This window comes from Nannobrachium achirus, assembly GCF_963921795.1.
Source record: "Nannobrachium achirus genome assembly, chromosome: 17".
Lineage (NCBI taxonomy): Eukaryota > Metazoa > Chordata > Actinopteri > Myctophiformes > Myctophidae > Nannobrachium > Nannobrachium achirus.
This window is the reverse complement of record NC_137824.1, coordinates 8,390,786-8,404,324: the sequence shown is the minus strand read 5'-3', so window position 1 is coordinate 8,404,324 and position 13,539 is coordinate 8,390,786. Positions and strand designations below refer to the sequence as shown.

The 13,539-nt window shown below is 45.5% G+C and overlaps 1 protein-coding gene across 1 annotated transcript in view; it reads left to right on the top strand.

The window, feature by feature from the left end:
• Window positions 1-13,539, top strand: part of LOC308302143 (phospholipid-transporting ATPase ABCA1-like) — a 103,357-nt gene that overhangs the window by 63,479 nt on the left and 26,339 nt on the right. The window contains exons 14-23 of the mRNA XM_080746358.1: window positions 463-639; window positions 2,816-3,038; window positions 3,507-3,728; window positions 5,101-5,305; window positions 6,373-6,489; window positions 7,143-7,317; window positions 8,011-8,142; window positions 9,179-9,456; window positions 10,576-10,796; window positions 12,063-12,138. Coding sequence (XP_080602484.1) covers window positions 463-639; window positions 2,816-3,038; window positions 3,507-3,728; window positions 5,101-5,305; window positions 6,373-6,489; window positions 7,143-7,317; window positions 8,011-8,142; window positions 9,179-9,456; window positions 10,576-10,796; window positions 12,063-12,138 — 1,826 coding nt within the window. The remainder of the gene's footprint in view (window positions 1-462; window positions 640-2,815; window positions 3,039-3,506; window positions 3,729-5,100; window positions 5,306-6,372; window positions 6,490-7,142; window positions 7,318-8,010; window positions 8,143-9,178; window positions 9,457-10,575; window positions 10,797-12,062; window positions 12,139-13,539) is intronic.

The following is a 13,539-nucleotide window of genomic DNA, read 5'->3' as shown; positions in this document are numbered from 1 at the left end:
TTTCTTGTTTGGTCAAGCCATTTTCTATGGACTGTATCTCACTCATGCATCGCCGTGGTTGTATTTTTTCTTCTCCGTGTGAAAGAAGACGTACCGAAAATCAGGTTAAAACAATAGGAAACATACACAGCGTTAATTAGTTATGACAAAATGATGGCATCTCAAGTGTAAATGCTAGAGAAGTGTAGTCTTGCCAGTCGCTGCAAGTTGGACTAAAAGATGGATATACCAAACAATCTATTCCAAAATAAGCAAAACTACACCGCATCAAGTGGTTTATTGGGCAGGACCTAAAAGTATGCCCTTGAGGGCAGGGAAATATTTGAGGTTAAAACTGTTTCCGGTTTGATATCAGAAACCCAAAAATGCTACTGATCCCAAGCTAACGTACATCACATGTTGATTGTATGTTGTTCATGTGAATTGACTGTGTGCATGGGCGTGTGTGCTGTCTTCCTGTAGCTACTGGGACCCGGGTCCTCGTGCGGACCCCTTCGAGGACATGCGCTACATCTGGGGAGGGTTCTCCTATCTGCAGGACGTCATCGAGCACAGCATCATCAGAGCCATCACCGGAACCAAGGAGAAGACTGGAGTCTACATCCAGCAGATGCCTTATCCCTGCTATGTGGACGATATGTAAGATATATACATATATACTGTACACACTGCCTTATCCATGATATGTGGACGATATGTAAGATATATACTGTACACACACTCTAGGGCATTAACGACTTGTGATTTTTGCAAGTCGAGTCGACTCAGTAAAAAGTGTAGTTGAAGTCGCCTGTATCGTTTGATGACGTCATCACATCACACATGATCCCCCAATTATTTCGGGGGGTCCCCATCTCACTCAACTGTAAACAAACCAACATAAAGTTTAAGTGTATAGAGGATATCTGCACATTTCTAAAGTGCCAATTTAAGGACTTTATAATACCTCTAAAATGACAAATTAAACATTGTCCAAATTGTCAAATATATATAGAGGCAGAAATTGTGAAAATGGCCGATCGCAATGCGAGGCGTTGTGAGCATGTAGATCTGCTATTTTCACAATAGAAAGTATTTTCGACTTTCGACTTTCTCTGGTGGGAGTCGACTTGTGTAATGAAGTCGACTGATTCGTTAATGCCCTAACACACACGCACACACATACATACACACAGTGACACACACACACACACACACACACACACACACACACACACACACACACACACACACACACACACACACACACACATTAACACACAGTCACAGTTAATTCACCGCAGTGGCTCAGGAGGTAGAGCTGGGAACCGGAAGGTCCCCGGTTCGATCCTGGGCTCCTCCAGGCTTCCTGACTCCTGGGTTTAACTAAGTGCCTCTGAGCAAGAAAGAGCACTTAACCCTCGTTGAAGCGCTGCCCTCCCCTGTGAGGCCCGCTGTCATCTCCCTCTGGGGATCACAGGGAGCCTCCATATCCTGCTGCCAGATAGCTGAGTGTGTAGACCAGGGGTCTTCAACATTTTCAGGCCAAGGACCCCTTAGCTGAGAGAGAGATGAAGCAGGGACACATCGCAGCGTCAGGTGTTAGCGATGAGCTATTTTGGGCTAAAGTACTCAGAATATGGACGCTAGGGTTCAAGTGATTAATATAAAAAAGGAGTAAAAAAGGTTTCTATGACTCAAAGATTTGGAAGAGACCCCGTAGTAACTCTGAGGACTCCCTGTTGAAGACCCCTGGTGTAGAGAGGCTGTCTGGGACACAGACGCTCCCTGATTCACTCAATAGTTGGGTTAGGGCTCTGCTGCAGCGAGTAGGTTGCATTTAGTGGGAAAACCTGCAGATCATGTCTGTTTGTCCGTCCGTGCATCACACCTCATGTCACGCTCCATGTATGGCCAAGATCCCTGATGTCATCAATATTAAGCCCATGTCTGGGAATGCTCATATATGGACATATTGTGTTAGTCTCGTGATAACCAGTGTGGTTGTCGCGACGCGGGTCACACTTGCAAATTAATTCCGTCCTTGTCCCTTTTGTGTCCATACTTTATATGGAGATCCCTGATGTCATCAATATTAAGCCCATATCTGGGAATGCCAATATATGGACATATTTTGTAATTCTCTGTTGTTAGGGTTAGATGCAGAGGACAAATTTCACTTATGTGCAAATGTACTGTGACAAAAATAGCCCCGTTTCCCTTTACATCACATATGAATGAATGAAAAATGTATTTCCGTGTCATGCCACAATTTGGCCCATCCCATATGGGATTAAATGACACATTAAACAGCAAAGAAAACAACTGACATCAACAGTCAGCAGCAGCCTGCTGTTCCTGCTGCTGACACATGAGTTTCCATCTGTCAAATTCATTCCTATACTCTAGTACCAGTAAGACACCTAAGGGCACCCTAAAGGGTGAGGTCGCGCCATCTGTCTTGGCCATCTGTCTTGGCCATATATGGATTCTGTAAGTGTGGTTCTCCTAACAGGCGTCATCTGGGATGCAATCCTTTTATGCCCATATATGGAGATCCCTTACAGAATCCCTTTTATGGCAATGGAGATCCCTGCTCTGAGTATCTGACATCACTGTGATGTCACCTCTGAAGTCACAGTGATGTGTCAGGGGAACCACAGTGTCAGGCGTTATCCGTCCGGGCAGACGTCTACGGACACGCTGTGACTGTTCTGATAATAAACTGCGACCTATGGTCGCAAAAATGTTTATACAAACTTGAGGATGATAAGGAGATCAAACCTGTGATGTAAGTAACTGTGCAACTGTGCTGTCTCTCTCTCTCTCTCTCCAGCTTCCTGCGTGTGATAGCCCGCTCCATGCCTCTGTTCATGACGCTAGCGTGGATGTACAGCGTGGCTCTCATCATAAAGGGCGTGGTCTATGAGAAGGAGGCGCGGCTCAAGGAGACCATGAGGATCATGGGATTGGACAACGGCATCCTGTGGTTCAGCTGGTTCATCAGCAGCCTCATCCCGCTGCTCGCCAGCGCCGCCCTGCTGGTGCTGCTGCTGAAGGTGAAATACATGCACGCACACATGCACGCACGCATGTACGCATGCACACACACAGTTTTGTAAAGCACCGTTTCCCAAACAGTAGGTTGGGACTGATTTCTGTTGACTCGTACTAACCTCCTAATACGTGAGCAGGCCTTTTTTTTCAATAACTTTTTTTCGTTTATTTTTAATAATTATTTGGGAAAATGGAGAAAAAAAAATATCGAACAAAACAGGACCTGCTCCAGAAAAAGAAAATGAATCTATCATGGTTAAAATGGAGTTTGAAGTTGGGTGAACAATGGGTGTGTATGGGGAGAAGCCCTGGAGGAGGGCCTGGTAACATTGCATCAAACATATTAAAAACTGTCCAGGGTGTTCATAACAGCCTGACTAGACGATAAAATGACCCAAAGTGTTTTTGAAAGTGAAATATCCTTTAACTAAAAGTCCACTAACTAACCTCTCCTCCATCTCCTCCTCCAGCAAGGGAACCTGCTGCCCTACAGTGACCCAGGCGTGGTGTTTGTGTTCCTGGGCTCCTTCGCGGTGGTGACCATCATGCAGTGCTTCCTGATCTCCACCGCCTTCTCCAGAGCCAACCTGGCGGCGGCGTGCGGAGGCATCATCTACTTCACCCTCTACCTGCCCTACGTGCTCTGTGTGGCCTGGGAGGATTACATCGGCTTCTCCTCCAAAGTGGTGGCGGTCAGTTCAGTGCAGGGCACATCATCAACATGTCTGTACTAGGGATGGGACGATAAGCGATATTATCGTTTATCGTGATAAAAAAAAAACACTCACGATAATCGTATCGTGGAGAATTTATTGTGATATCGTCCTCCGTCACGCACTGGGATCAATTCACCTTTTATTTTCTGAGCTGCATATCCGGGAACACTTAAACCCTCTATTGGTAAAACGTACCTATAATATACATACTTGATGATACAGTCTTTTATTTTCACTCTCATTCAAATGTCTTTGCCAAAAGGTAGCCGATCTACAAGCTCACAACGCGTCGCAGCGTGTTGTGAGCTTGTAGATCGGCTATTTTTTAGCACACTGTTCCACTCCAGGATAATGGATTTTGATTATCGCATATCACAATAATTGTGATATGAAATTTTCATAATGATATTATCGTCCCATCCCTGGTCTGTACACGGACAAATGTGTCCGTGGAAAAAGACTTGGCCATTTTTGGAGCTGTGTGAAGCACAGGCTCCCTATACGTGGCCATGTGGGTGGGTCTGTCTGTGTGTCTGTCTGTCTGTCTGTCTGTATGTAGCCTGAACTTCCTAAACTTCGGCACGCCACTAGTCCCACAGTTTTGCCACCACACACTCGCGCCATATGTCAAATCGAACGGCTTACTCGGGAATGGTGGGCTATTACTTTTCTAAGAGAAAGGTTCTATAGTTTAATTGATATTAATTTATTAGTGAATTAATTTTCCCCATTGACTTATAATGGGAATCGCAAAAACTCACATTCAATTATTTGTCTCTCGCAAACCATAGGGGCTAGAGTTTCAAGACTTGGAGAGGAGGTTCATAATGATTTCAAGGATTAAATAAAAAATAATTGTGTCATTTGGCCGCATGGTGGCGCCATAACACCCCACTTTACGTTTTGGCCTGTAACTCTTGAACCGTAGGTCGGAAAATTAAAAATATTTTTTCCCTGGATTCCTTGGGTCATGACGCATCTCCCCATATAGGCCACGCCCATTTGCGCCATGATAGATTTTCCGCCATCTTGAATTTTCTCCAAAACACACTTTTTGCTCCTTTTCCTACATATTTTCTTCAAATGTCACAAAAATCGGTACACATGATCCACACACACACACACACACACACACACACACACACACACACACACACACACACACACACACACACACACACACACACACACACACACACACACAGCTCCACTTCACACGGGTGTGATTTTTTTTTACACACTGGTTAACAGCAGATACTAAAGTGGAAGTGGCTTAATTTCCTGCGAACGAAACGTGCCCCTTGGTCTGACCCTCATCCCTCCTCTCTGTCTCTCTCTTCTCTCTCAGAGCTTGTTGTCTCCGGTGGCGTTCGGGTTCGGCTGTGAGTACTTTGCTCTGTTCGAGGAGCAGGGAGTGGGCATCCAGTGGAAGAACCTGTTCTCCAGCCCACTAGAGGGCGACGACTACAGCCTGAAGACGGCGCTCATCCTCATGTACTTCGACTCCCTGCTGTACGGTCTGCTCACCTGGTACATCGAGGCCGTCTTCCCTGGTGAGAGAGAACGTTAGCGTAGCATGATAATAAATGATAATGAGTTCCTTTAGATAGATGTCATAGTCTCAGCTACATGGTGATAGTAGAGTGCAGAGTTCTCTAATTCTGGCAGAGCCCGTCACTACGAGACCCAACGTTTTCGGGACGGCCCCAAAATGTATGCTAATTAGTTGGCCGGGCCGAGCCTCAGGCTGGCCCAGTTAGGGCTGGGCGCTGGGCCTTAATTTTCAGGCCTGTCGAGAACTCTAGTTACTAGAGTGGTTGAGAAACTAGAGTGGTTGAGAAACACTGTGCCTGGGGACCTTTGGTGTGCCCCTGAGAAGGGTCAAGTGTGCCCCTTGAAACTGCTTGAAAGCCAGCATTGTATTTATCATTTTAAAAAGGATTTAAACTAGTGAAAACAGCCGATCTACAAGCAACGCGAGGCGTTGTGTGCTTGTAGATCTGCTTTTTTCACTACTGTTGTGCGACAGCCTCGTATGATGAAGCAGGGCTTTACTTTGCGAAGAAACGTACAAATTTGAAACTTGGAGATACAAGGTTTCTTCCCGACAGTGACGATATTTACACCCCCGTATTTGTTGGTGTGCCCATGGATTCTTGGGACATGAAAGGTGTGCCCATGCAGAAAAAAAGGTTGAGAAACACTGCTCTAGTAGAGTGGTTCTCTACAATTATTGTCAAGGACCCCCAAATCTATTTCTGACGGAAAAGAGTTTGTGCCTCGAAATGCCCTTCAAGACAAAATGTATATTAGTCCTGTGGGGGGAGGTGCAGAGGCGTGTGCACAGTATCTGAGGGATTGAATGTAGGAGTCTCAGAAGTAGATCGTTACGCCCATATATGGTGTTCCATGTTGGAGTGCCTGTTGGGCAGATCTTCATGCCCATGCATGGTGTTCCGTGTCCAAGCCAGTCTGTGATGTCAGCACTATGATGTCAGAATATGACGCCATAGTACTGCGGACAGACGGCGGACAGACATTGGCTAAATAGTTAGATATTTCATATAATAATCCAGATGTACAAGCTGTTGACGTAAACGCGTGGTGTTGTTGGTTCCAGGTCAGTACGGCATCCCGCGACCCTGGAACTTCCCCTTCACCAGGTCCTACTGGCTTGGAGAGAGAGACGGGAAGACCTCCAAGAAACTGCCTCTGGGAAGGAGGGGAAACCGTGGAGGTGAGAGCCTGTGTGTGTCCACACGGTGGCAGTGTTGAGACATTTTCAAAAACACATAAGCAGGAGCCTTCTTATCCGGCTGGTAGATTGATTTGAAGTACAGTACAGTTTCATGAAATCACTGGTACAAGGTCAACTGAAAGGAGATCCTGGTAAGCTGTTCAGCTTATTTAGACAGGAACCACTTCATGTATCTCATACAACTTAGAAAGACAGACGGATAGAACACAGTGCTATGCATAGTATATTATCAATAACAAAAGGAGAAAAAAAGCAGTCATAAAGAAGAAATAACTAAAATAAAAGGAAAGAAAAATAAATAGAATATATTTACAGTGGAGAAGGGGAGTTAAGTATTGGCTTAGTCTATTATTACAAGTCACGAGTAGCAGCCACCTAAAGGTGACTTTTCAGACCGATTTTAAAGGAGGCTGGGGATTTGCACTCCTTTAAGGCCTGCGGTAGGGTGTTCCACATGTTGGTGGTATAGCAGGAGAACGAATTTTTAAAAACCTTTTTTTGCCACAGAATTCCTCCCACAGTTTTGGTGGCACGCACTTGGACCATATGTCAAATTGACCGGCTTCATCATTATATAAATGTATTTGTGAACACATTTTCTCCTTTGTCTTTAATTATTGTTGTTGTTGTAGCGGTGTGCATGGAGGAGGAGCCCGCCCATCTAGAGCCAGGCGTGTACATAGAGAACCTGGTGAAGGTTTATCGCCACGGGAAGAAGCTGGCCGTGGACGGACTGACGCTGGGCTTCTACGAGGGCCAGATCACCTCCTTCCTGGGACACAACGGAGCCGGCAAGACCACTACTATGTAAGATATATTCACTTAATACATTTAATACAAGACCACTACTATGTAGGTTATATTCACTTAATACATTTAATACAAGACCACCACCATGTAGGTTTAATTAACTTAATACATTTAATACGAGACCACTACTATGTAGGTACTACCCTGCGCCAGCAGAGCGTTTAAGTACTGCGTTCATCTGCGTAGGTAGGTAGGTAGGTAGGTAGCTGTGTGTGTTTAAGCCCGTAGCCCAGGGACCAGCATTTCTGGCAACGTCATCATTAACAGCCAATGAGGGACCAGCATTCCTAGTGATGCCACTGGTGATGCCAGTGGTGAGTGCACCTCATTGCTCTGCTGGCGCACAAGTAGGCCATGTAAGGCACAAGTTGGTACCTCGACAGAGTGCAGTTCTTGTTCACTTAATACATTTAACACCAGACCACTACCATGTGAGTTGTATTAATTTAATTCAAGACCACGACCAAGGTATGTGAGCACAACCTCTAGCAATTTTAAACATTAATGAATGGGCCCAAAATGAAGAATGAAACCTTAAAATGCTGTACAACTGCATATTAGTATTACAACAATACTAGTGCTGCAGTAGTAGACATCGTGCTCACATGTTTTGCCTCTCTCTCTGTCCGTCTGTCTGTCTCTCCGTCTCTGTCTCTCCCTCTCTGACTCCTCTGTCTCTCCCCCTCCCAGGTCCATCCTGACAGGCCTGTTCCCCCCCACCTCTGGGACAGCCTACATCATGGGGAAGGACATCCGTACGGAGCTGAGCGCCATCCGCCAGAACCTGGGGGTGTGTCCCCAACACAACGTCCTGTTCAGCATGTAAGACTTTAATTTACCTGGGGGTCCCCAACACAACGTCCTCTTCAGCATCTAAGACTTTATCATATATTATATATAGAGATGTGCCAATTGATCGGTGAGTGATCGCGTTCGGGCGATAATGCCTCTATCGGCTTTGATTGGTATCGACTAGATCCGCTATTTTCACAATATTTATCTGTGGGACTGAATGTAACCTCAGCTTCAACTTCTACAAGTTGAATTGGATACTAAAAGACCTCGGCCTGCAATCTCCTAACTCATCTGATGCCAATGACTTCTCATGACTTATTTTTTCCAATATACAGTACAATGTCAATGTTTTGTAAGAAGAATCATTAAATATATAAATGCTGCTACAGTAACACAATAAATAGAGGAATTTATGGATTCGATGCTGTGATCGGGAATGTTGTTATCGGCAGATACTGATTCCAGTTGATCGGTGACGCAATCGCAGCATCTATCATTTATCATATCATATCATATCACCCTGGGGGTCCCCAACACATTGTCCTCTTCAGCATGTGAGACTACCGGTATATTTAACACTTATGTTGCAGTGATTTTTTCTCTTCAATGTCCCGCGATGCCATGGTCTCCATAGACTTCCATGTAATTTATAGTGCACGGAACGTGCACGCCCATGCCTAGATGATGCACCATGTGTGTGCACACTGTTCACAGCTTTCAAACAAAAACATCCGCTTGGAAATCCGTTCAGGCATTCATGATTTATCAGCCATTATGTTTTCTTCAGATGTAAACAAACATGGCTGCCATGTTTGAAAGAATGGGTTGGTATGGGGGTTAAACATGCAATTTCGCGATCGCAATCATGCCTAATACATTTCTGTAAAACATTTTTTTTTTTTTAAAGATTTTGAAAAAACAAAAAAAACAAAACAAAAAAAATCTTCAAAAAGGCCCAAACTCGGGAAACTCAGGGTTGGCACAGGGGTGGTACCTTTTCAAACTCGGGAAACTCGGGGTTGGCACCAGATGTGTTAACCAGCTGGTTGTTTTGTCCCCCCAGGCTGACGGTGGAGGAACACATCTGGTTCTACGGGCGTCTGAAGGGCCTCCCGGAGGAGCAGGTCCAGGGGGAGATCAGTCAGATCCTGCAGGACACCGGCCTGCCCCACAAGCGCTCCTCCACCACGGGCACGCTGTCCGGGGGCATGCAGAGGAAGCTGTCCGTGGCGCTGGCCTTCGTGGGCGGCTCCAAGGTGGTGATCCTGGACGAGCCCACGGCCGGAGTGGATCCCTACGCCCGCCGGGGGATCTGGGATCTACTGCTCAAGTACAGACAAGGTACAAAAGACACACACGCACCTCTGCTACTGTGGCTGGTAGTTTGATTTTAGTTGCATTCATTCACCTAAAACAGTGGTTTTCAAACCTTTATGGCCAAAGGTACAAATGGTAAAAAATTGGTAAATGGTGCATTTATATAGTGATTTTATCTAAGGTGCTTTACATAGATTGTGCATCGCATTCACCCATTCTCACACACATTCATACACCGATGGCAGAGGAAACCATGCAAGGCACCAACCTGCTCACCCGGAGCAACTAGGGGTTCAGAGTCTTGCTCAAGGACTCTTCCACACTAAAGGCTCTTTTCCACTGGCAGCGATAACGATGACGATAACGATTTAAAAAAGTGGGTTTTCAATTGAAGTGGATCGGCAGCATCCACCCAACACCGATAAAGACAACGATAGCCGACAACTACATCGTTAGGATCAACAACGATGTGGTTAAGATCACAGTGATATGGAACTGGGTCTCTGACAAACAGCTCGAGGTGCGCTCTGCGCGAGCGGCTGTTAATTGGCGCCTCTTCACATTGATGTCCGATAACTTTATCGGACATCAATGTGAAGGCATAATTATCGCTGTGATATTTTATGGCTATCGTCATCGTTATCGCTGCCGGTGGAAAAGGGCCTTAACTCTGGGGGAGCCCGGGATCGAACTGGGAACCCTGTGTGTGTGGAAACGAGTGTATGTCCGAAACGGCAATGCTAAGTTAAAACGTATATTTATATTTTTGCACATAGAATTTGCCTCCGTATTGGGAAATGAGTTTGCACAAAGTAGTGATACTGTATATAGTAATTAAAAAAACTTGGGTAGCAGTGGCTCAGGAGGTAGAGTGGCCGTTTGGCAACAGGAAGGTTCCCAGTTCGATCCCGGGCTCCCCCAGAGTTAGTGTGGAAGAGTCCTTGAGCAAGACTCTGAACCCCTAGTTGCTCCTGGTGAGCAGGTTGGTGCCTTGCATGGTTTCCTCCGCCATCGGTGTATGAATGTGTGTGTGAATGGGTGAATGTAATGAACAATCATTGTAAAGCGCCTTGGATAAAAGGTGCTATATAAATGCACCATTTACTATTTAATGTTCACTAATTAACTCTCTGTAATGACCAGGTCGTACCATCATCCTCTCCACGCACCACATGGACGAGGCTGACATCCTGGGCGACCGCATCGCCATCATCTCCCACGGCAGGCTGTGCTGCGTTGGCTCCTCCCTCTACCTGAAGAACCAATTAGGAACCGGCTACTACCTGACGCTCGTTAAGAAGGAGCCGGAACCTTCCCTGAGCTCCTGTAGGAACTCCTCCAGCACCGTGTCCTTCTCCAAGAAGGTAAGAAGAGTTTTACACACGACTTTAAGATCAGTCCTGGACGGCTTTTGTCTTTCTGCGTTGCCTGCCGCGATTTTCTTACCTTTTAACGTGGGCGCGTGCATGTCTGTCATGTGGGTGTGCAGGGGCGACAATTGGGTATGGCAGGGGTATGCAGCTGCCATACCCTGGGTCCAGGGGGGGAGAATAAAAGTTACTTTTAAATATAAATCCATGAATGTCTCTTTGTCTATCTGTGATGGTTATTATGTTGTTAAAATTACATTAAAAATAACTACAAATACACCATTTTACAAAATGGTCACTTTAACTTCTTTAGTGCCATATTTAAAGTGGGACCTCTTATATTGCCGGTTCGCCAACAAAGGGTTAAAAAAATAGTGTGCACGCTGGTGCACACATTCGTGCACAGATCATGCACTATGCATGTGCATGCTTTTCACAGCTTTCAAACAAAAAAATCCGCTTGGAAATCCGTTCAGGCATTCAGGAGAAGGCAGCCCTTATGTTTTCTTCAAATGTAAACAAACATGGCTGCCATGTTTGAAAGATGGGGTTGGTATGGGGGTTAAACATGCAATTTCGCGATCGCGATGATGGCTAGTACACTGTTGGAGGTCCAATTTTTTTTTTTTTCAAAAACATTTTTTTTTTCTTTTTTTTTTTTTTTAAAAGACGTCCAGAAGACGTCTGGCAGGGAGGTCCATAATTAAAAAGACGTTTTTATTATCCACGAGTTTCCTACGCCCTATGCATTGCGCAAACGTCTGCACCGAGGTTCCGCCGCCGATTTACAAGCTCACAACGGGTTGCATCTGCGACGCGACGTGAGCTTGTATGTCTGCTGTTAAACCCGGAAGTTTGGTCCTGATAGTCTCCAGTAAACTCCCGCGGAAACTTGTGGATAGAAAACGTCTTTTTTGGCAGGGTATGAGTTAACAAGGTATTATAATTATATTCTCCACACTTGTATTCTCCCCATACATCTTGACAAAGTGGTATACTGCCAGGTTCCGCAGGTCAGCTGCACAGGTGCAATTCATTAGTGTTAATTGTGGCACGTTTACTAACAAGTTTAGCTACACTTGAACAACCGTTCCAGGCTACCATATCCAGCCCAAGAAACCGTAGAAACATGGGGAAAAAAATAAAATGTGCTTCTTAAAATAAATGTAGCATGCCACCAGTCATGTTGCCATACCTTAGCTTTTTTTCTGAACTGACACCACTGTGTGTGTGTGTGTGCGTGCATGTGTGTGTGTGCAGGAGGAGGATGGAGAGTCCCAGAGCAGCTCAGATGCAGGTCTAGGCAGTGAGAACGAGAGTGAAGCAGCCACCATCGGTAAGAACCTGCTGTCTTTATGCTGTGTGTGTGTTTCTGTACTGTGTTTCTGGATTCTTGTTGTTGTCTCTCTCTAGAGAACTTGACTTCAGAGACTCTTATTATACAGGCATAGGGTTTAAGTCGTTTAACTTGAACCTGGGAGCCTGTCTAAGACTAAAACTAAGACTAAATATATTGACAATTTCTAAAAAGACTAAAAAGTTATGGGGGGACTAGTGGAGAAGAGATCCAGTAGAACTATAAGATGAGTCATTGTTATGTTTGGCTGCGCTCGGGTGTTCTGCTCTGAAAATAGCCAATCTGTAGATCTGCTATTTTCAGAGAACGACCAAAGTGTAAAATCAGGCATTACGGCACCATCCAAGCCCTCCAAATCTTTTTGATATTTAGTTCAGATGACTAAAACATGGCTAAAACTAAATGACATTTTATTCAAAAGAATATGACTAAAACTAAATGGAAATATTGCTGTCAAAAGCCCTCTTTCCACTATGAGACGGAACCAGAACTTTCAGGAACCTGAACCTATTTTTTGGTTCTGGTTTTGTTTCCATATTCAGACAAGGATCTGGAAACCTTTTCTAGCTTCAGCTCTTGATGTAGAACTAAACTTGAGTTCCTGGAACCTATGGACGGGGCCAGCGGCGCTGCTGGTCTCGATTCTGGACATTCCCGGTTAGGTCTGGTTATATGGAAACATAAGCAGAACCTGGTCCGTTTATCAAAACAACATCCCGGTTCCAACAATGGAACAAGGGCGGAGCGCTTGTTTTCAGTGGAGATGACGGAAAACAAGCTAGATCAGATTGTATTATAAACACAATCTGATCTAGCTATAACCAGTAAGACTCCCTAATCGGGAGATAAGCGACCGTAGGTCACTTATCTCCACAAATAGAGCAAAAATGTGTTTTTCCAAAATCTTCCTGATCCATGTTGATGACATGAGTGTAGACATACTGTGTAGTGATTTTCGTGATTTTAGGGCAAAATCTGAATCGGCCTCATGGTGGCGCTAGAGGGCCATGTGAGAAATGTGGGGTGGGGTCTCCGCGCCGCCAAGGCGGACGAATAGGTACCGGCCCCGGCTCTCCCGGTCGCTCCTAGCCCGAGTTACGGCATTTTATGTGAGCTGCAGTGGCAGGGGGTCCTCCACTGGGGGCGCCACCACTTTTGCATCCGTTCTGGAGCACCAGGAGTGGGTGGTCCCCGGGAATGCCCCGTGAGCAGCCCCGTTGGGGTGGTCATTTGGTAATTTTTGCACATGTGCTCATTTTTTACACTTGGGGGTCCCCGAGGGAGCTGGGGGTCCCTGGAGCTCCGGGGGTCCTTGGAGGTTGTAGTTTGGCAGGTAAGGAGTGTGTGTGCAAAATCTGGCATGGATCGGGGCAACGGTTG